Source organism: Protopterus annectens, chromosome 12.part0 (genome assembly GCF_019279795.1).
Source record: "Protopterus annectens isolate FY-2018-M chromosome 12.part0, PAN1.0, whole genome shotgun sequence".
Taxonomy (NCBI): domain Eukaryota; kingdom Metazoa; phylum Chordata; order Ceratodontiformes; family Protopteridae; genus Protopterus; species Protopterus annectens.
The window spans coordinates 1,036,024,033-1,036,046,464 of NC_056746.1; the positions used below are offsets into that span (position 1 = coordinate 1,036,024,033).

Below are 22,432 nucleotides of genomic sequence, written 5' to 3' on the forward strand. Positions count from 1 at the left end.
GTATGCCGCAAGATGCTTCTTCGACTATGGAACCTGCGGATGTCTGTACCTTGGATGGGTCTGGAGCCACTGTGCAGGCACCAGCTTCTGAGGGTATATTCAGGCCTATGGACATTCATATTAAACTGACGCCATTGCTTTCATCCAGGCCAAAAATTTGCACTACACTTAGAAAACCGACGACCAAACCGCAGGCTCAGGCCCATATGCCTCAAAAACAAATGCTTAGAATGGCTGAAGACCTTATTACCTTAATTAGGGGAAGCCAGCCTTCCCCCTCTAAGAGACCTAGAACTGATTTTCTCTCTGATTCTTCTGATCAGGAATCTGATATTTCTGCTCCTTCTGATTACCAGGATTTGCCCTTATCTACTTATGAGGATTCTGATGCAGAGGAAATCCATCCCTCTGCTTCCCCTCCAGAAGATCTTTCTTTCAGTGAAACCTTGCATACTCTTAGGGAGCATTTCTGCTAGGAAAGACAGGATTACTCTGAGTCCAAAAAGAGACTTAGGGAATTCTTACTCCTGCCTCAATGCAGGTCTTTAGCTATCCCTCCTATTCTGGACATTGTAGATGATGCTTTCTTGGAATCTAGGCTTATCCCAGACACTTTACCTCCAGCTCCCAGAAAACCTAACCGGTACTACAGAGTACCTGACTCTCAAGTTCCTCTTCAAGAATATTTCTGTGGATCCAGAGACCATTTTCCAAGGACCAAAAGGCATTAAGGCTACTGCTGCCAAAAATCCATTCCCTTCTGATAGAGATTCTAGAGCCTTAGACAGATGGGGTAAGAAGGTATATACTTCTGCTACTTTAGCCATTATGGCTTTAAATTGCCAGTTTCATATGTTAAAGTATCAGCAGCATATTATGGGACTACTTAAACAGAAAATTATGTTGATTCCTGACTGTGCTGAACACAAATAATTGCAAGATTTAATGCATTCTGCAGAACAAGTTTGGTAAACATATTTTGCAATGTGGGTTTGACACGTTAGAAGCATCTTGCAGGGCTGCTGTCACTGGGTCTGTACTTAAGGCATGCTTGGCTTAAGGAACAAAACTTGCCAGATCATGTTGTTAAATTACTTGATGCTCCCTTAAACCAAGACCGCCTTTTTGGCAACAAAGCAGAAGTCGTCCTCAAAAGAATGGAGGAAAAAGCTAAATTTATGCAAACTGTTAAAAGACTTCCTACAAGTACAGGATCCCAGATTCACTAGGCATTGGCCTTCAAAGAACTGGTCCTTTCCAGTCCCTTCCAGGCCTTCTCAGTCCAAACCCAGTAACAGCAGACCACCCAGACTACAGCCTCAGGCTACACACAGACCCAAGCAGTGGGGGGGCTCCCACTTTCAAAGCAGGGAGTAGTAAGCAACCCCCCTATGGAAAAATGGCACAATGACTTAACCTTAACCCTTCCAAGCCCTGCTCAACTACCTGCTCCCTTAGAAGGAAAGCTTGCCCTGCATGCAAAAAACTGGGAACTCATTACCCAGGACAAATGGGTTTTGAATGTAGTCTCCCAAGGATACAGATTCCACTTCCACACACTACCAACCCCAAATGGTTGGCAAGACCTACCCCCAAATCAATGGGTAGAGGCTCAACAGCAGGTTGTCTCTGTTCAGTATCAGGGCTATTCAACCTGTCCCAGCAGATCAAAGGGGACAAGGTTTTTATTCAAGACTTTTTCTGGTACCCAGAAAAGACAACTCCTGGCGTCCTATCCTGGACCTCTCTATTCTCAACACCTTTCTGGTAGTTCCAAAATTCAAAATGCTAACTCTTCAACAGCTTCTTCCTGTGTTAGCCAAGGATGCCTGGGTGGCAACCCTAGACTTAAAGGAAGCTTACCTGCACATCCCAATAAGGGAATCTTGCAGGAAATACCTGCACTTCAGGGCAGGCTCCATGCACTATCAGTTCTCTGCACTTCCCTTTGGCTTATCTACTGTGCCCTGGGTATTCACAGTGTCTAGCTCCAGCCATTGCATTTTGCAGGCAGAGAAATATTCAAATTTACTCATACTTGGACGATTGTTTGATTCAGGCAGAAAGCCAGGACTTGCTATTACAACACCTGGCATTCGTAAATAAACTTCTAACCTCTGAGGGGTACACCATCAAAGAAAAGAAATCTCACGTAGTACCCTGCCAACAGATTGTATTCCAGGGAGCAAGCTTGAATACAACTTCCCAGATGCCATTCCTCACTGTGGAGAAACAAGTTTATTTGACAACCTACTTCAAACTATTGGCCACAAAACCCCAGCCGTCTCCAAGGAAAATACTGCAAGCCCTGGGGTTCATGGCCTCTTGCATTCTACTAAGTCCATATGCAAGACTACATATGAGGAAACTCCAATGGTGTCTAAAAAGCCTATGGTGTCAACATTCTCATAACCTGGAAACAATGATTCCTGTTATTCCTTGTCTGAGAACAGAGTTCCTTTGGTGGGCAGAGGCCTGCTACCAGAACAAGGGACTCCCTTTCACTCTACCCCCTGCCGCCCAAACTCTAACAATAGACGCATCAGACTATGCATGGGGGGCTCACATGGCAGCGCAGTGCATTCTGGGCAAATGGAACCCGAGACAGGTGCACCTGCATATCAATCAAAAAGAAATGTTAGCTGTACAGAATGCTCTGACAGCCTTCAAAGACTGTATTCTTCCAGTACAACTATTTGTAAAGATAGACAACACCACAGTTATGTGGTACATAAACAAGCAGGGGGGAACCCACTCATACCCTCTCTGCAAACTAGCCATGGCTCTGTGGAACACAGGCTTGAGCTGCAAAGTACACCTACAAGCTCAATTCCTGCCAGACAAATTAAATTCACTGGCAGACGACTTAAACAGAAATCTCATGGACCCACATGAATGGAAACTAGAAACCAAAATATTCAACCTCTTGAGGAACAAATGGGGGACTCCAGAGGTAGACCTGTTTGCCTCCCCTCAGAACTATCAGTTGAACAAATTCTGCACAAGAACTCCCCACAGTCAAGCTTGGAAAGTGGATGTCTTATCCTTTACCTGGGAAAGCCTCTCGGTTTATGCCTTTCCCCCCTCTGCCTCTCCTCTCGAAGGTTCTACTAAAGATCAAACGGGACAAGCCAAGGACAATACTGATTGCACCAGACTGGCCAAGCTAGCACTGGTACCCCCTCTTGCACAGTATGACACTGCTGCAACCATGGCACCTGCCTCAGACTCCTTCCCTGCTGTCCCAGCAGGCAGGCCGGATTCTGCACCCTCAGCTTCAAACCCTGAACCGTGCAGCCTGGCTAATTCCTTGAGCTCTTCTCTAGCATCCCTTAGTAAGCAGGTGCGAATGTCATTCTGGGAGGAAAGAGGCCTAGTACTAGTAATTCCTGTGCTGAAAAGTGGAAAAGATACTGTTCCTGGAGCCAGGATCAGGGAATGTGCACAACGGTGCCCAGCATACCTCATATTCTACAGTAGTTAACAGAAATGCTCCACAAGGGCCTATCCTTCTCGTCAATTAAAATTCATACCTCTGCCATTTCAGCACATTATAATACTGAGCCAACCCTCTTCTCTCACCCCTTGCTAAAACAATTCCTTAGAGGGGCCAAAAATTTAAGACCCCCCCAGGAGAGCTCCCACTTCAGCCTGGGACCTTAACTTTGTATTGGAAAAGCTCATTCTTCCCTCCTTTGAGCCAGCTGCAACAGCAGAGTTGAAATTCCTTTCTTGGAAAATAGCCTTCCTTCTAGCCATCACTTCAGCAAGAAGAGTGTCTGAATTACAGGCCCCCTCATGGCAGTGGAACCCTTCATTATCTTCCATGCAGACAGGGTTTCCTTCAGGACTAATCCTTTCTTTATGCCCAAGGTGGTGTCTAGTGTGGCTCTAACTCTGTCCATTCATTTGCCTACTTTTATCCCTAATCCACAAAACAAAGGTGAACGAATATTGCACTCTCTGGACATGCACAGACAACTTAGATTTTACTTGGACAGGACTAAGCCTCTCAGAAAATCTGAACAGCTGCTAGTTGGCTTTGCTGCAGGGGCAGAGCAGAAGGCCATTTCAAAGCAAACCATCTCCAAATGGATAGCCCATTGAATTCATTTCTGCTACAAGCACCATGGAAAACCTACCCCACAGGGGATAAGATCACATTTCACCAGGGCTGCATCTACCTCTGTGGCTTTTCTCAGAGGAGTCCCTACCAGGGACATCCTAGAAGCTGCTACCTGGAACTCTGTACATACCTTCACCAAGCATTACCACATGCCTTGTCTTTTCTAAATCCAGAGCTGGATTTGCCACTGCAGTCTTGCAGGGCTTAATAGCTGGCCCTAATGCTCTTTAACTTCCTTCTCCCTTCCTTAGCTTTGGGAATCAACCCAAATGTGATGACTGCAACAGTGGAACACGAAGAACATAGTGCAGTTGTGTACACTTACCTTAAATGTAGATGTTGGTGTGTATTCACTGTTGCAGTCCTGGTTACCCTCCCACCAGCCCCCTGACTTCTCTTGGCTCTACCTTTCCTTCTTGTTTGGTATATTTAATTTTTTCTGGTGTATTTGCATTTTGATGGGGGTGTACCATACCATATAATTGCTCCCTCTTGTGGGGGCACCTGACGTCTTGGGCAAGAAAAACTGATGCTTCGTCTGCATGTTTTACACCCCTGACGACCTGACGTCATGGAAGAAAATACAGCATCCGATTCAGAAATCCGAAGACTCTGGTATTCAGGCCGGCTGAGGGCTACCTGCAGCCAGATAACCCAAATGTGATGACTGCAACAGTGAATACACTTGAACATCTACATTTATGGTAAGTGTACACAACTTTACTTTTTGTCTTATATTTATAGCTCTTTCAGCTGGGAAAACACTGCTTTCAGAGAGCATTATCTCCTAGCAATTTCTCTTTATCAGATTGCCTCCTAGATACATGAAAATCAGATACAGAATTGCTAAGCATACATGTATTTATTAGAAAAAGGCTCATAATATTGAATATTCTTTTTCATTTACTTGCTTTTTCTTAAAACATACTAGATCAAGGTAAGGGCCTTAATGCAGTCATTCTCCTATGCAAGAATGAGAAAAAGCACACTAATTTTTCTTTTGTCATGCTCTTTTAACAAGATTTTTCCTGCTTCTTTTTTTTTTCTTTTACAGTGCAGTGCCTGCATTTCTTAAAGCTGAAACGGTGAAAGAATGAAAGGAGAAGGAAAAAAAAAATCAAAAAGAAAATGGGAACATCTGTTTATAAGTGTAGTGAGGATACTAATATAAAGTAAAGCTTTCTAGTTTTTTTAGCATGCAAAGAAAATCATGCACTATTGAAATAGTACCATTAAGAAAAATGTTGTTTTACTTGCAGTTAACTTTCTCCCTACTATATTCCCCTCCCCAAAGTATTTTTCCAAACATGGCATATGCTTTACAGACCCTTACAAGTTTAGCAAAGCCCAAAAAAGTAAAATTTTTCCAGATTTGCTTGTTCTGTCATGCTTCACAAGTATAATTATTGCTTTATAATCCCCATTTGTCAATTTCAAGTCGTCTGTTCTATTCTATTCCTCTTCATCTTCATTTCCCAAATGCTGTCTTTGCTTAATTTCCAACCTACTCTTGATTCTTCTAGTTGAGTTGATTCTTGTGGGGTTTTTTTTCCTTCTGTCAAGCATTTTCCATTGAAACATTGGAAAATGGCACAGTCTCTGTGTTCTTTATTACTAGAAGAAAAAGAAGCAGAATCTCTATTTTTACAACTCACTTTTTTTGGACAAACTTTTATCTTCTCTCCTTAGCATATACTTAATCAAAAATGATTTTGTCCCTCCAGGGAAAATACTTTGAAGATAGCTGGTTACAGCAGTTTGAATCTCATGCCTGCTTCTCTACATTCTCTGAATAATGAACTAAATTCACTTTCCATCTGCCTTCTATACAATGAATAGTCATTCTCTACAAATACTCTGCTCTCTCCAACATTTAGTACTTTGTTCTTTTGCCACAGTTTTTTCAGAATCAACTCCTTCTGCTGGTAATATTACATCTTTACTGTGGAAGATCTAGGTTGCTTTTTCATAGCCAGGTTTGGAGCATACACACAATGTGTCCTTTCACTTAACAACTCCTTCTGTCGAATACCAACCCAGATGCTTATTTGCGCTTTTATAAAATTAATACAGTCTGTTCCTTCCAGCTTCTCTGTACAGCAGAAAATCTCAGGTTTTCACTACATGCTGCTATTTATTTTTTTTTTGAAACCTCTCTTGTCAAATTCAGCCAGCCTTTTCTTCATTTTGCCCTCTGAGTTTTGCAGTTTTATCACCCCATCTGAATATTTGTTTAAAGCTTCTTCCATTTTTCCCGGCTTTTGTTTGAGTTTATATACTCCATCAGTGTTTCATTTATTTTAATCAGGACTGTATGCAGTTGTTTTAAAATTTCTTCTACGTTATTGGAAGTCATGTCTGAATCGTGCACTACTTTTTGCTGAACAGCTGCAATAGTTTTCCCAGTCAGTGCTTTTTCCTCACTTTTTTAGCTGATTTTCCTTCATTTCCTATGTATTCCTTTTTTTCTTGGCATCCAGGCAGTGCACTTACTAGCCAGTTACAGAAATTTACCCAGAGGTATAGGTCCACTGGCTTTCTGTGCTAAGTTTCTGTTTTCACACTGGGAGAGCTAGAATTAAGCTGTTACTCAATATGCAGCCATCTTGGAAGTTCTCCACTTTAGTATTTCTCCTTTGTTGACATTCTGACACTTCTCAGGCACAAGAGGGCCACCAAAGCCCCCTCTCAGGAGGAGTCTGTATTTCTTCAGGCTTTTGGGGCTTGCCCATCTATCTATTGGTTAATCCTTCCATGGACAAATCTGGTTTTGAAGTGTGCATGAAAGGAACCGGATGCAGTTGAATCCATCCCCTGAAAGCTGGACAGAACATTAATGTCCCCCAAAGACGGTCCCTTTTGAAGAAAGAATGTTGCAGTGGATACCATGGTGGTGTCTGTGGCCACCAGGAAGGAGCTTGTTGAGGAGAGCTCATCTGTTCATTCCCCAAGCAGTGTGTCCAGGGTGTTGGACAAGTTTGATAAGTGGGTGTATGTATCTGTAACCTTTGCTGTCAGGGTGCTGAATTATCTGGCTCACATAACACATTTTCAGAGGTACTTGACTAAGGAACTGTCCAAAACCCTTTTTAGGACCTTGTCGGCAGAGAAGAAGAAAGCTATTGATACACAGTTGGCTACCCTTCAGTCCTTGTTAAATGTGTAAATATGCCTTATATCAAATGAGGCTGATGCTATATTAAGAGCCACAGGCACTGAAATATCTGTCAGAAGCAAGCCTGTGTGCATCTCTGCAACTTCACGGAATATTACAAAACGTCCTTTAAAATGTTCTGTATGATGAATCCACCCTTTTGGATCAAGGCTAAAGAGATGCCCTCCAAAAGCAAGCAGGAGAACAAAACCTCGTTTGCTGTTGGAATACATTTTTCTACCCCCCCCCCACACACCCCAGATGACCTCCTTAAGAAACTAGAGGGGAGGGAGGGAAGAAACTATCGTTTAAATCTCAAGGCTTTGCACCAGACACTTTGTTGATAAGCCCCCCCCCCCCCCCCCCCGAGGTAGAAAGGGGAACAGTCATAGTGGACATTGCCCCTGTGGCAGAGAGGAATTACATCATCACAGATTTCAGGTTGTTTTCTCTGATGGCCGTTTTTCAGTGTGCCTGAACAGTTGCCTGACTGCCGCAGTCAGGAGGCAGTGGGCGGGTGCTTTTCCCAGCACACCATGGCCTGGATGTACATCATCTGAGATACATTGGTGCAGATGGATGCTTCATGCTCACCAAATTATTTATAAAAATCAGTGTATACCAAGATTATGTATTCCCCATTCCGAAGGAGGGATGGGCCTCCTTGAAATTGACTACATGTATAGATCTACAATCGTGGGACTCCACACACATCTGCAGACCTCACAGGATCCAAATGTAGTGAAAGTTTTGAAAAATGAAGAGAATAAATCTAAGATGACATCTCTGCTTAATTTAGCAGAAGCATATCGACATCAAGCAGGAATGGAAATCGAACCAGAAGTAGATAAAAACCAGGCAGCAACTGAATGTGCTAAAAAAACAAAAGAAAGAATATAAGGTGAAGGACCAGATGAGAAGGCAAGAAATGTAGCAAAAACATAAATATAGCTGCAAGTATAGAAAACTTCTGGAAGAGCCTCATGTTGATCAAGAACGAACACAGGAATGGTTAAGGAGAGATGAATTCACATCAAGAAATGAAAGGTTAATATTGGCAGCCCAAGATAGTGGGCTATGTACACACTGATTTACATAGTCCATTGAACATGTGGGAGGAACAGACATGTAGGTTTTGTAAAACCGAATTGGAAACTGTCACACACCTTGTTGCGACACACTAATGGCAGAGGGACAGTATACTGAAAGGTATAATAATGTGGCAAGACTGTTACACTGCAGATTGTGCAAACATTATGGTATTGAAGTGGCTGAAAAACACTGGAAACATGAGCCACAAAGAATCATAGAAAATGAAGTTTATATCCCATGGGATCACCTAATACCAACAGTTCAAAAGATAGATGCTAGAAAACCGGATATAGTGGTCCAAGAAAAGAAAACAAAAGTAGCATTGATCACTGAAATCACCACACCTAGTGACTACAGTGTCTTGCGTACAGAGACACACAGTCATAAAATACCTTGATCTGCAGGCAGAAACAAGAGCCATATGGAAAAAAGATACCCAGACAGTTCCAATAGTAGTAGGAGCAACTGGACTTATAAAAAAGAATTTACAGTCATAGTTGGATGTATTACCAGTTCATATAACACCATACGAATTGCAGAAGGAGTCATTACTGGGCACATTGCGAGTGCTGCGAAGAGCACTTTTGGCTAACATCAGCGTGAAACAATACTGACTTCATGAACTTTAATCGTACTTTGACTTAGGAATGGGGTCCATTCCTGCCATGGTATTAGAAACCCAAAAGACTAGGAGAAATTAAAAAAGTGCAGGGGGTCATAATTAGAGGCTATATGAATCCCTTTCTTTATCAACTCCCATGATCAAGAAAACTTCCCGATGTGCACTGTAGAAGACCGAGCACTAGAAATAAAAAAGCTGCTAGACAAGCAAGACATCCAGAAGTTCCACCAGACCAGGACAGATACAGAGTTTACTCAAGGTTCTTTTTGGTGCCAAAGAAGAACAGGGATCTTGTGCTCATTCTTTATCTCAGTCACTTGAACCAGTACACTACGCGGACAAATTTATGGCCACAGTACAGTCCATTATACTATTGTTGGAGAAGAACAATTGGATGTGCTTGACAGACATCCAGAATGCAGACTACCACATAAAGATGGACAGATGCTACAGAAGGTTTCACCACTTCATCTGGGAGTTGGTCACTTCCAGTTCAGAGCCCTACCCTTTGATCTCACCACAGCACCCCAGGTGTTCACCAGGTGCATGGCAGTAGTTGCAGCTCATCTTAGACTACAGGGTTTCCAAGTCCTCCCATATCTGAACGACTGGCTCCTAAATGCCTTCACTAGGAATCTCCTTCTTCAAGCCAGGGACTCATTGCTCCGCCTTTGCTCACAGCTAGCAGCAACTGCCAGCATCGCCATGTCCAAGCTTTAACCAGTTCAAATTATAGAATTTATTGGAGCCCATCTGGATACCAAGTTACAGATAGCCAGACTACTAGAATCCATGAATCTCATTCTTAAGCAGCAGGCAGTAGCTGTCCTCTACTGCCAGAAGCCACCAGCAAGATTCATTTGATGTCTTCTTGACTAAGTGGTAGCCACCATTACTTTAGTCTGTTTGGCCAGGATTTATATGAGGGTGCTACAGTGGACCCTAGCAGTGAGATGTCAACTCTAGACTTTTACACAGTGTCTCATGAAAGTTTGCAAAACTTGTATTCAGTAGTGCCTAGATTCTCCAATTGTACCTCAAGATCAGTCTTATGTTCTCCCTTCTCTCTAGGCCACAGTGATCAGAGATGCTTCTGAACTCAGCAGGGGGTAGGCCATTTTATGGGAATGACTGTCCAATGTATGTGATCCCCTGCAGAGGCCAGTCTTCACATCAGTATCCTGAAAATGATGGCAGTCCTCCTAGTGTTGCAGGCCTTTCAGGACTCTCTCCCCAGAGGTGTGATCTACATCCAGATAGACAATGTGGTGGTGGCCTGGTACATCATCAAATGAGAGAGAACATGCTCTTACCCTTTGTGTCAAGAGGTCATGAGGGTTTAGTAGTGGTTGATGTCTTCTCACAACTTTCTGATGAAGAACGGCTTTTCAGTCATAGTAATGGCAGATCAGATTTTCAGCCTCTGGAGCTGACCATGCTACGACCTATTTTTTCTCTTGTCAATGCAAAATTCAGCTGCTTCTTTGCCCTAATTTCTCAAGGTAGGGGGAAGAGTCCCTGAGGGATGCTCTGATCCACAATATGTGGCTCCCTGATCTCATTTATGCCTATCAGCTCACTCCTCTCATTCCAAAATTTCTGAAGAAAGCAGTGTGGCACTAGGCTGCAGAGATCCTCATTGCTCCTTTCTGGCCTCAACAGGTGCAGTTTCCCTTCCTCTGATCTCATCTAATTCACCCTCTGTAGGTGCTGGATCCTGCACCAGATCTCCTCTTGCTCACCCTCCTCTGATCTCATCTAATTCACCCTCTGTAGGTGCTGGATCCTGCACCAGATCTCCTCTTGCTCACCCTTCTGGGAAGCATCGCCAGACATCAAAGCCATTAAGTTGACTGCATGTTTTTTCCAGTTCCAGTGATATTTAGACAGTCCAGGCTTGCATACCAAATGGTTCACATTCTGACTTCCTCACAGAAGCCTTCAACTAGGAAGGGTTTACAAAAGCAAATGAAAAAATATTTTCAGTTTGGGCTTCCAGTAGGAATATAGACCCCCCCCCCCTTTCAGGTCCTCTCCTGGCTATCTTAGACTTTTGGCTTGCCTTTTGCATAGTGGTTCTAATTATTCTGCTATAAAAGTGCAGTTGGCAGCAATCTCCAGTTTTTCTAGTGAAAAAAAACAAATCCCGCATCGCTTCCTTGAAACTGCCCAAGTCTTTCTTAAAGGTGCCTTCCTGCTACTACCTCCCCTTAGAGATCCTCTCCCTCCTTGGGGTATTACCATCTTCCTCATGGTTTCACAAGACCTCCACTTTTGAACCTACAGGCATGGTTGATTTGAAATCAAATATAATAAAAAATATAATGAAGCCTATGTTCCCAGTTACCTCTTTCTTGTCATCTACCTGAGGAAACATTCTGTGGAGTCTGTTTGGGGTATAAAAATATCTATGCAAGCACTTTTAAAAACAAAAATCCTAAATCTTCTACACTTTGCTGTATATTTGGGAGCCATACGTATGCCATCCATTGTTTCCTTGTGAATTGCTTTTCTATGTCTTCCTAATCTTTTCTAATCTATGATCGATTCACATAGTTATTGTGCAGTATTTTACATGCCTACTGTTCTAGATTCAATTAAAAACCCTGCCAGAGCAGGTTTTTCACTTAGGATTCCACTAGCCCTTTCTCTTTGCCTGTACTCCGATACCAATCTCTACCCTGCAGTTCAAATGTCTTCTTGGCTTCTTCCCATTCTGTTAACTTTCCCTCTCTAGTTATTTTCTCCCAGTTCCTTTGTTCCTTTACCATTTTTCTGCAGTAAATTCCAGCACTCTTTTGCCTCTTTGGTGGTTTAGTTCGTAGAATACTTTGTTACTTTATGAATGTAATATTATGTCTGGCTGCTTTTATTCTCCTTAAGGATGTACATCCAAAATCCTACTCTATCCTTGTTTCTTGAATTTCGACCGTGCTTCATCATCATCCCTTTCCACTTAGAATTACAATTTTCTGCTCGTTTTATGTATGTGAGCCTTAACGGTATAACTCTAAAATATCCCTTCGAATCATGTAGTCCTAGTCCACCTTGTTCTTTTGGAAAGAACAGTTTATCCCATAAGACCCTTGACCTTTTCCCCTCCCAAATGAAATCCTTCTAATTACAGTCCACAACTTCTTTGGTTGATGAAAAAATATGCCTGACCTGCGTATAAAACTAAAGGGACTAAAAAACTTTCACTGCTTGTATCTTGCTGTTCATACCCTTATACTAGCTTCCAGTTTCTCAGTTTTTGTATTATCTTTTCTTTAGTCTCATCCTACATATCCTTGGCTGCCATAACGGAACCCTTTGTAATCCATGCTTCTAAATACTTAATGTTATTGTCTCCCCATAAATATGGGTATTGTTAGAGTACTTCATATATGGGCACATAGTTTATAGCTTTATAGCCTTTGTTTTATCTTCAGTAATTTTATATCCAAAAAAGACTTGACGGTCCTTTAAGATGTTCCACAACACTGAGATGTCCTTTTCTAGTTTTTCAGGTACAAAATAATAATGTCTGGAAATAAAGAAACTTTTCTTGATTACCATATCAGTTATAACCTTGAATTTCTGAGCCCCTTATTTTCTTTGCCAATGGCTCTAAATATAAAGCAAACAACAAGGGGAAAGAGGACACCACGTCTGGTTCTTCTGTTCAGACACAACTTGTCAGAAAGGAACCCTACTCTTTCCCATCCATTGAGGAAAGAACAGAAGAGAGAACATTGGATACAAAACTTGTGTACATGACATAATGATAATGCTGTGTTATCTGCTTCTGTCATTCCTCCACGTCCATCCCTCTTTCTCCCTTCCAGATGTCATTTATCATTGTTTCTGAATGACTGCACTGATTGTCCAAGGGCCTGGTCACGTAGTCTTCAAGCTGCATATTCAGGACTTCTTGTCTTTTTGTTGGAAGTTTTACTGTGGTAAAAGTGTAACGCATTTGTTATAGGGTATGGGCAAACCTGATCTGATTTATCTTGCTACTAGGAAGGGAATTATGGGTAACGGGAGGAGCCTGAGCTTTGGACCCAAAGTTTGAGAGTGGCCAAAGTAGAATCGCAGTTGGATCTGGTAACCCATCGATTGTGAAAGGACAGAAGCAGACCACACTGCTCTATCGTTATGCTAAGTACATAAATTTTATTTTGTTCACCTCAGTTGTAGAGCAGTTATCCACATTAACATTTTTCACACTCTGACAGGTAGCACTGTTTGGTTAAGTGACTTGCTTAGAGTTGTGTACTAGGCAAATGGAGGCTGAAGGAATCAAGTCCTAGAATACAGTTCATTAATGTTTCATAGCTTTTTAAAGTAATTCTGATATATTAGAATGACACACAAAATCAAAATATAATGAACAATTTGTTTTTTTGTTTAGAGTGTTGTTCTCCATTAGCCTTTTTATCTGTGCTATATTACACCCAAGTGTGTATAAAACTTATTAATCATACCATGCCTATCAATGCACTGCTTCTTTATTTTGTTCAGCAGTTAACATTCCTTAAACTGAACCTTGCTTTTTTTTCCATTAACAGCTAGCATATTACATCCTCCTCCTGCTAACGATGATGTGCAAATGTTTATATTTTGCAGGATGTGAAAGAACTGAATCTGTCTGATAATCCAGCTTGGAAGGGTGACAAAGGTGATACAAAAGGTGACCGTTATGATGATCTCCATTACACTCGTTTTATTTGCCCTGTTGTTGGGGTAGAAATGAATGGAAGGCACAAGTAAGTTGAACTCTTAAGTTTAACTCTCTAGTATGAGGCTGGCAAGTAAAAAGTTATACACATCTTCCTAGACTATGAATAACAGTAGCTCACAGACAGTTAATGAACTGACATGGCAAACAGTTACAGCACATGGTTAAAAATGTACATAAAAAATTGTGCAGTTTGAATTTTAACAGATTTCTTAAGTCCCACAGTTAGACAGTTATGAGTTTCCTTCTTGGTGTGTAAAAAATGTAAACTTTATGCTGCTTTAACACACGAGTGACTACATTACTACAGAAGTGTTTCAGACTCTCCCTTGATTAGGCAAAGTCATGTAATTTTTCCATTTTTGCACTTAGATTTTCTGTGGTGTTATATCTTGAACTATTTTGCATTCATTGCAGCAGTGCATTGTTTAATCTGTAAAAAAATATTACAGGCTTACTCTAATAGTATAAGTAAGTTTTGGTTTAGTGGTGGGTCCCTTGGTGGTATCTTGGGTTAAAAATGTAGGGTTACCACCTGTCCCACTTTGCGAGGGACAGTCCCTCTTTGGGCAGTTGTGTCCTGCAAGAAAATTGAAAAAAATGACAACTGTCCTGAGATTTTAGGACAAAACTATTTCCTATATTTTATCTACACCTAGTTTGTATCTGAAACACCTAAACATTATAAGAAACAGAATAAGCAACTCAAATCCTACAAGAATAATCTTTTATTCTGGCAAAAAAGTGAATTTATGTCCTTTTACTGGCCGTGGGTATGTTTTGCCCTGCAAAATTTGACATTTCTACAACAAATGTCCCACTTTGGGCGTTTAAAAAGGTGGCAACCCTATAAAACTGTAATAATTGTCTGAACATGATTCTTATCGATACAGTGAGGGCACAAGCACCTACTGACAGCAAAAAATATTTTTGATGTTACACTGACAGCAGTGCTTTGGGGGAGCATACCCAAAACAAGTATTTTTGCAGTGCAGCAGCTCCCCATATGTGGATGAGTTGTAAGCAGCACCAAAACATAAAAAGTGGGAATGATGGTGTTGATGCTTACATAAGAGGTGAAGCAACAAGTACTGTAATAAGCAGTTTTGTCTGATTGAGACCAGATAATGTCAAGAGTTATTTGCTGGACTCCCCTAGATATGAACGACAAAATCCTTTTACTTCTCTTTTTTTGGGAGGTATTATGGCAACAAAACTAGATAGAAAAAGACATGGAATCTATCAACACTTTTCTTATTCCTAGAAGACAGTCCAAGACAGAGCAATTCAAACAAAGGAGGGCATTTAAAAAGATACCTGTCAGGGTATGTAGCAAAGGCAGATGCATGTAACACAACAGTGGCAAGTGAAACTGTTCTCCTGTACTCAGGGTAGGAGCAGACAGTACTGTTTCCTCTCAATAACGCTACTGTACTCCCCCATCCCATTTCTTGCCTCACCTCCATCTATATCTTAGTAAGAGGCTTTCCCCACTTCAAAGTAATAAACAGAGGTGTTTTGGATCATATCATCAGGATGCAACTGGAGTTCAGAACTTTCCTTCCACAGTGGAAATACCTTTTATCCCCCCCCCCCCCCCTTGCAGGAGGAATTGGCATGGTCAGTTTTGGCTCACCTCCTTCATTCTTGGGCCACAAAGACATTTACCCTTCAGGAACGGAGTAAGTTGTTTTACATAAGGCACACGTTCAAGGAACTTAAACTTCAAGGATTGAGTCCACTGTTTCTGCCACAGCCTTTAATGGTGAAAGAATGCATACATGCAAGTAGCTACTTAAATACCACAGACCGTACCAGGGTTGGGCACAAGCATTTGCAGTTCATGTCCTTGCCCTTTGGTATGATAAGTTTGCCCAGGGTATTTAAAGAATGCTTAACACCAGAGTGCACCACCTCAGGAACAAAGGGATTCATATTTGCTCCTATCTGCATGCCTTTCTTATTCAGGTAACCTCAGTTAGGGAATGTGTACCTTACTGTATCCACTGTCTTTACAATCTGGGATTTCCTCTGAACCTGCCCCTTGCTGAGTCTTAGACCAGCGAGGAAAAAAAAAACTCCTTTGATGCCTTGATAGACATGAGTCCGTTGGTCATGTCTTCAATGTCAACATAGGTATTTTACAAGTGTTCTGTGCTACATGCCTGCTTCTGTCCCTGTAACTTCCACAATCGGGATACATTCATGAAAAAAAATCTGTGGTACTTGTAAAGTCTGTGGGGAAACGGCAATTGCATTTTTGAAGAATACACTGCCCCAATCCTCCTCCATTAGGAAATCATTCAAGTGGTGCTCCTAGCAGGTACTGATGTGTTAGAAGAATGTCCGAGACACCCAAACCTTGACCACAGATGCCATGGATGTGCCTTGGGAGGCTCGAGACACAGAATTTATAGTGTATAAGACCCTAGGCTTTCTTCATGGCCAGGAGGTATAGTGACCTTATAAAAAATGGTAGCCCTCATTGTAACTCTTAAGGAGTTTACAATAGTTTTGCAGCCAGGAGCCTTGAAGGTAATTCACATCTAGATCAGGGGAGGTCATCGTGCCTCTTTACTCATCCCTCATCAGGCCCATAATTGAGTACAATGCCCCTTTTGGGATGTACCTTACCAGACATCTGCAGTCACATGGGGACTCTATGCTCCAGACCAGAAGTGTATCCCTCATTGGTAAGATCAGACCATAAACTAATCTCACTGGATATTCACGTCCCGACCCCACCCCCTGCCCAGAAAACCACAGTGAAAAACTTCTCTAAAGCAAATTTCACACTCCTCAAAACCGAGGTGGAATCCTTCAAAGCTCCCGGGCCTGTGGAAAATACGGCCCAGACTGCAGAATCCTTTATAAACACATTCTATGAACACCTTCAGGAATGCATAGATCATGCGATCCCAAATAAAACCAAGACCCAATCCTCCAAAGGCAGACGTCCTGTCTGGTGGACCCCAGCCATAAACAAACTATACAATAGAAGGAGGAAGCTACTAAATGATAGAGCAAAATCCCAAAAAGGGAAGGCATTACTGATCAGTATTAGCAAAAAACTACGGGCACTCATAAAATTGTCTAAGGCCAGCTTCAAGAGAAAAATTGCACAGGACACTAAGGATAATCACAAGGCTTTCTTTAGTTATGTTAGGAACCTGGGTGGTAATTCCCAGATATGCTCAGAATTAGTCCAAAATGACAAAAAATACACTGAACCCACAGACATTGCCAACATCCTAGCTGACAGGTTCAGCGCAAACTCCCCCCCCCCCTCCCTACCAAAAGGGCAAATATTTATCCCAGCAGAGTGCTGCCCCCCTGACATTTCAGATGCTCAGGTAAGAGCCGCCCTCTCCAAAGCAAAAAACACAGCATCAATGGGACCAGACGGTGTCCCGGTCTGCGTCCTACATGAACTCCAAGAAGAGCTAAACCCAAACATAAAACTACTGTTCAGTCTCAGCCTTACTACAGGATATGTGCCCAAAGAGTGGCGTACAGCAACATTGGTCCCTCTCCATAAAGGTGGCGCCTCAACGGATCCCATCGCCTTATAAGCCTGACTAGCTTGGTCTGCAAAGCTATGGAAAGGATCATCATGGACCTCATAAGTAAAGATATTGGGAACCTACAGACACTGGATCCTACCCAGTTCGGCTTTGTTAAGGGCAGATCCTGCCTCTTAAACCTGGTTGATTTCTTTGAAACAGTCACCAAGGCCATTGACTAGGGGAAGGTGGTCCACACAGCCTACCTGGACCTCGCAAAAGCCTTCGATACATTACCCAACTCGGGCATTATAGATAAGCTTACCAGCTTAAATATAAACCCCTATGTCACTAGATGGATTGCAAACTGGCTCAAGGACAGAACCCACATGGTTAGAATTGCTGGAGCCATGTCAGACTCCAAACCAGTTACAAGTGGTGTCCCACAAGGCTCAGTCCTGGGACCTCTCTTGTTCCGTATATATTTCTCGGAAGTACAGGCCAACACGGAAGGACTGTGGCTGACCAAGTGCACAGATGACTGCAAACTGGGCGCCATAATCGACTCTCCAGCCGACACAAGCATCCTCCAAAAGGGCCTCATAGAAACAGACAACTGGTGCCAGAGCCATGGCCTCAAGCTAAATGCCAAAAAGTGTATAGTCATCCCCTTTGGCAAAAACAAAGTGCCCACAAATTACCACATAGGTGGTAATCCATTAAGTACAGAAGAAGTAATTAGGGACCCAAGTTGATAGCAATCTCTCATTTGACAACCACGTGGCCAAAGTGGTTAGAAAAACATTTTATATAGCCCACCTAATCATGAAGGGATTCACATCTAGATCAGGGGAGGTCATCGTGCCTCTTTACTCATCCCTCATCAGGCCCATAATTGAGTACAATGCCCCTTTTGGGATGTACCTTACCAGACACCTGCAGCAACTGGAAAGACCCCAAAAGTACCTCACCAAGAGGATCAAAGGGCTCAAACAGATGCCATATGCTGCCCGGTTAAAGAAACTCCAGCTCTGCTCAGTGGCGTACCGCTTGTTCAGAGGCGATCTGTGCCTGACGTATAAAGCCATGTCCAACCTGGAATTAATGGACATGCTGCACCTCAGGAAATCCAAATCCCATCGAGCTACGCGGTCGAGAGACTTGAACCTCAGCACTGAAATAAATAGGACATGCTGGAGGGACAGATTCATAACCCAGAGGCTCCCTTCACTCTGGAATAAAATCCCAGTCCAGGTTAGGCAGAGTCCCTCATTGACTCTCTTCAAGAGGAATCTTGATGAGTGGATGGGAGATCATAGGTTTACCCCGGGTATCACTTCTGTGTCACTGTTAGACAGAGGCACAGTATACTAACCTCGAAAAAGGGCATAGCAAAATAAATTTAAAATGGGTGGCGAAAGCCAAACACATTCTGGCTAGGCTTATAAATGCCCTAGGGCAGATAGCCTAGTATGAACCTATGAACCTAATTGCAGGCAATGCCGTGGTGGTGTGGTACAGAAACAAGCAAAATGGAGACACATTCATACCAACTTTGCAGGTTAATTGTGACGGCCTGGGGCATAGCTTCTCACCTGAGTCTTCAGCATCATGCATCTTTTTTATTAACACAGCTACAGGTCATCTGAGCATGTTCAGAGCCATCAGTCATGAATTGAGTCTGGATCCCATAGTCTTCCAGAACCTAATCATAGTGCGTTGGAAGCTAAACATAGAATTGTTTGCCTTGAGGGAGAACTGCCGGCTGAGAAAATCTGGGCTTCTCTGCAAGGAAATGCGGGCAATACATAATTTCTGCAACCCCTGGAAAGCTTTCCCCTATACATTCCATCTCATTCCTCTAATTTCTAAAATGCTGCAAAAGATAAGAACGGACAGGGAAAAGTTCATGCTTTTATAGCCTGTCTGTGGCGAAGGCAGTCATGCTACTCTCTTGATCCACATTCCTATAGAAGGGCCTATGTAGTCCCCACACACTTGTGCTCTGCTGACCCATGAAGAAGAGTTACTGCTGTAGCTTTAACTTTTATTTCCTTCACAGCCTAACTCCAAACCTGTTTTGGATCCTTGAAGAATATTCTTAATACAGCTGGATATAGCAGTGTGAATCTTGCACCTTCCTCTTGAAATCCTCATTTCCTGGGATAAACTTGCTTCTCTTCTGCCTGGTGTGTGTGTAGAGAGTTATAATTTTCACACAGTCTGGTGTGTGTAGTTTTTAATAATTTTCCTTTGTTAGTTTGTATCAGGAACAGCTCTTTTTGCTCATAGAAGTATCTGCTGCTTTTCTGATAGCCAGGTTTGGAACATGTAATGCACTCTCTCAAACTAATCATATTAAGGAGTTACCTGTCCAGTTGCTTGTTTTGTCTTTTTATAAAATTATTTCAGACTATTCCTTTCAGATTCAGTGGTATAACAAAAAAACTTAAGCTTTTTTCTTTGTGTTTTGCCTTGGCAGCCTACTATGTTTTGAAGCCACTGTAATTCAGAAGCCTCATGTTCAGTATTGAGCCAGTCGTTCCTTCATTCTCTGATTTCTGCAATTTTGTCAGCTCACCTCAGTTAGCTGCTTAAAGCGTCTTTCAACCATTTGTTTTTTGATTTACATATTATGTCAGTGTCGTCACTTATTTTAAATTCCTCTGAGTAAATTTGACTTGTTTTTCCTCTTCTGTATCTTCTGTACTAAAGCTTAAACTTGAACTGATTTTTGCTGAACAGCTGCAGGGTTCTTCCCAGTCGGATTGTTTTCTATTTTGTCTGGTTGACTTATATTTACTTTTTTCCAAATTTCTTTTTTTGTTGGCATTCACATAATGTAAATGCTAGCAATTAACCAAATTTTAGCTAGTGGGTTAGGGGTAAGGGGACAGATTTTAACAGTATATGTTTTTGAACGTCTGAGGTTTAGGGTTAGAGTTAGTGTTAAGTTAGGTGTTAGTCATAGTATTGCGTGTGTGTGAGCGTGCCCAAGATGTCTTGTCTGTCTTGTGTATTGATAGTGTTATAGGAAGGGTTTTTCTGAAGTGAGGTATAGGGTGGGGTTAGTAGCAAACCTGGGGTTAGCATGTGTTGATAGTATGTCCTGCTCCACTTTAATACATGCTAACCCTAGCTTTGCCATTCCAATATTTGATTTAAAAATGTCTTTTATATATCTATCTATATACATATATATATATATATATATATATGTGTGTGTATAAATATATATATATATATATATATATATATATATATATATATATATATATATATATATATTTGTGTGTGCGTCTGTATGTATATATTTTGGAATTTTGAAGGCTGGTTATGTGCAAGGGTATTGTGCTTTGAGTTGTGTGTGTGTGTGTGTGTGTGTGTGTGTGTGTGTGTGTGTGTGTGAATTTGCAGACATTTTTGGTGCGCCAAATGCTTCTGCATTTGGGTGTGAGTGTGTGTGTGTGTGTGTGTGTTTTCCTATTAGGGTTAAAGTAAGGGCAAGGTTATTGGGGGGAGTTTAGTGAAACCTGTCCTGCTTGTCCCACTCTTATTCATGGGTGTTGACTTTAGTCCCAGAAAAAGTGTGTATGGTGTTACTGTTGTGATTTTTTTTTTTAATTTATTGATTGGAAGAAGAGAGTTTTTGCTGCCCTTTTTCAATTGAGTGTTAAGATTTTTATTATTTTAGTAATATAAATGTTTACTTGCAGAACTTGATGTAGTGATCTTAGATATTGCTGATTTAATTAAATAAATCACATATACAAAAAAATTAATAATACGTGTGTGTGTGTGTGTGTGTGTGTGTGTGTGTGTGTGTGTGTGTGTGTGTGTGTGTGTGAGAGAGAGAGACATACACCTTTATCTCAGTTTCTTTCTATCTATCTATATATATATATATATATATATATATATATATATGTGTGTGTGTGTGTGTGTGTGTATATGTAAGCATCTTTTGATCCCAAAGGACCATGTGTTTGTGCCGCTGTTGGACTGATTCGAGCAGTGTCTTCTGTGGCTGTGCAATCTAATCTGGAAGTGTCAGTCCTTTCCACACTCTTGAGTTCCAGAAGGTAGATGTTGGTGTGGTATCATGGGCACAAATCTTCCTGAGATCTCTCTTGTACTCTGCTCTCCTTGCCAAGGTGGTTTCATACATAGTAAGAGTTTCCTTCACTTCCTGTTTCCAGGTAATCTTGTCTGAGGCGAGAGAACATCAGTTGTTCACACTGATGGGAGAGAGCACTGAGGTTACGCTTGCATATTTCCTTGTAGCTCCCTTTTGGGCTCTTTTAAGACTCCATCTCCCCAAAAAGGATGTCTTTCAGTATTCAGCCATCCGTCATGCATGAGACATGACCCAGCCAATACATATATCTCTGTTTCAGGATGGTGAACATGGAGATGGTGCCCGTCCTCTCAAGCACTGTGCTGTTGAGGATGTGGTCCTGCCATGAGTTTCCAAGTATGCACCTAAGGTAGTGCATATAAAATACAATGAGCTACTGCCCCTGTTTTGAGTGCAGAGTCCATGTTTCACTGGCATACAGTAATGTGCTCAAAACACAGGCTGTGTAAACCTGCACCTTAGTGTGCACAGTGAGCTTATTATTAGCCCATACTCTCTTTGTCAGCCTGAAAAACATTGTGGCAGCTTTCCCAATGTGCTTGTCGATCGTGCTATCAAGTGACAAGTTGTCAGATTGTAGAGCCAAGGTACATGAACTGTTGAGCAACCTCCAGCTCATAGTCGCTCACCATGATTGACAGCTCATTGCCCATATTTTGGCCTATTATGTGGGACTTTTTAAACTGATCATGAGGTCAGATTCCATACATACATCTGCAAAGTGAGTCATGAATGACTAAAGTTCTTGCTGATTGTGAGCCACAATAACTGTGTCATCAGCAAACAGGAACTCCCTTAGATGCTTCCTAAGTACACTGGTGTTTGATCTAGGTCTCAACAGTTTGAAGAGGTTGCCATCCATTGTGGTTCAGAGAAAGACACCTGTAGCAGTTCCAAAAGCAAATTTTAACAGAACTGAAAATAAGTTACCTAACAATGTTGAAGCCAATAAACACCCCTGCTTTACTCCACTGAGAATCTTGAAAGGTGCGGATGTAGATCCGTTGTATGTGATAGTCCCTTTCATGCCTTCATGGAAGGCCCTGATAATGATAGGTAATACTGGACAACCAA

General features: G+C 41.8%; 1 protein-coding gene across 1 annotated transcript in view; it reads left to right on the plus strand.

Annotated features, from left to right (window-relative positions):
• The window catches only part of RTF2 (replication termination factor 2), a 1,259,727-nt gene that overhangs the window by 261,480 nt on the left and 975,815 nt on the right, over positions 1-22,432 (plus strand). Inside the window, exon 4 of the mRNA XM_044088989.1 lies at positions 13,606-13,745. Coding sequence (XP_043944924.1) covers positions 13,606-13,745 — 140 coding nt within the window. The remainder of the gene's footprint in view (positions 1-13,605; positions 13,746-22,432) is intronic.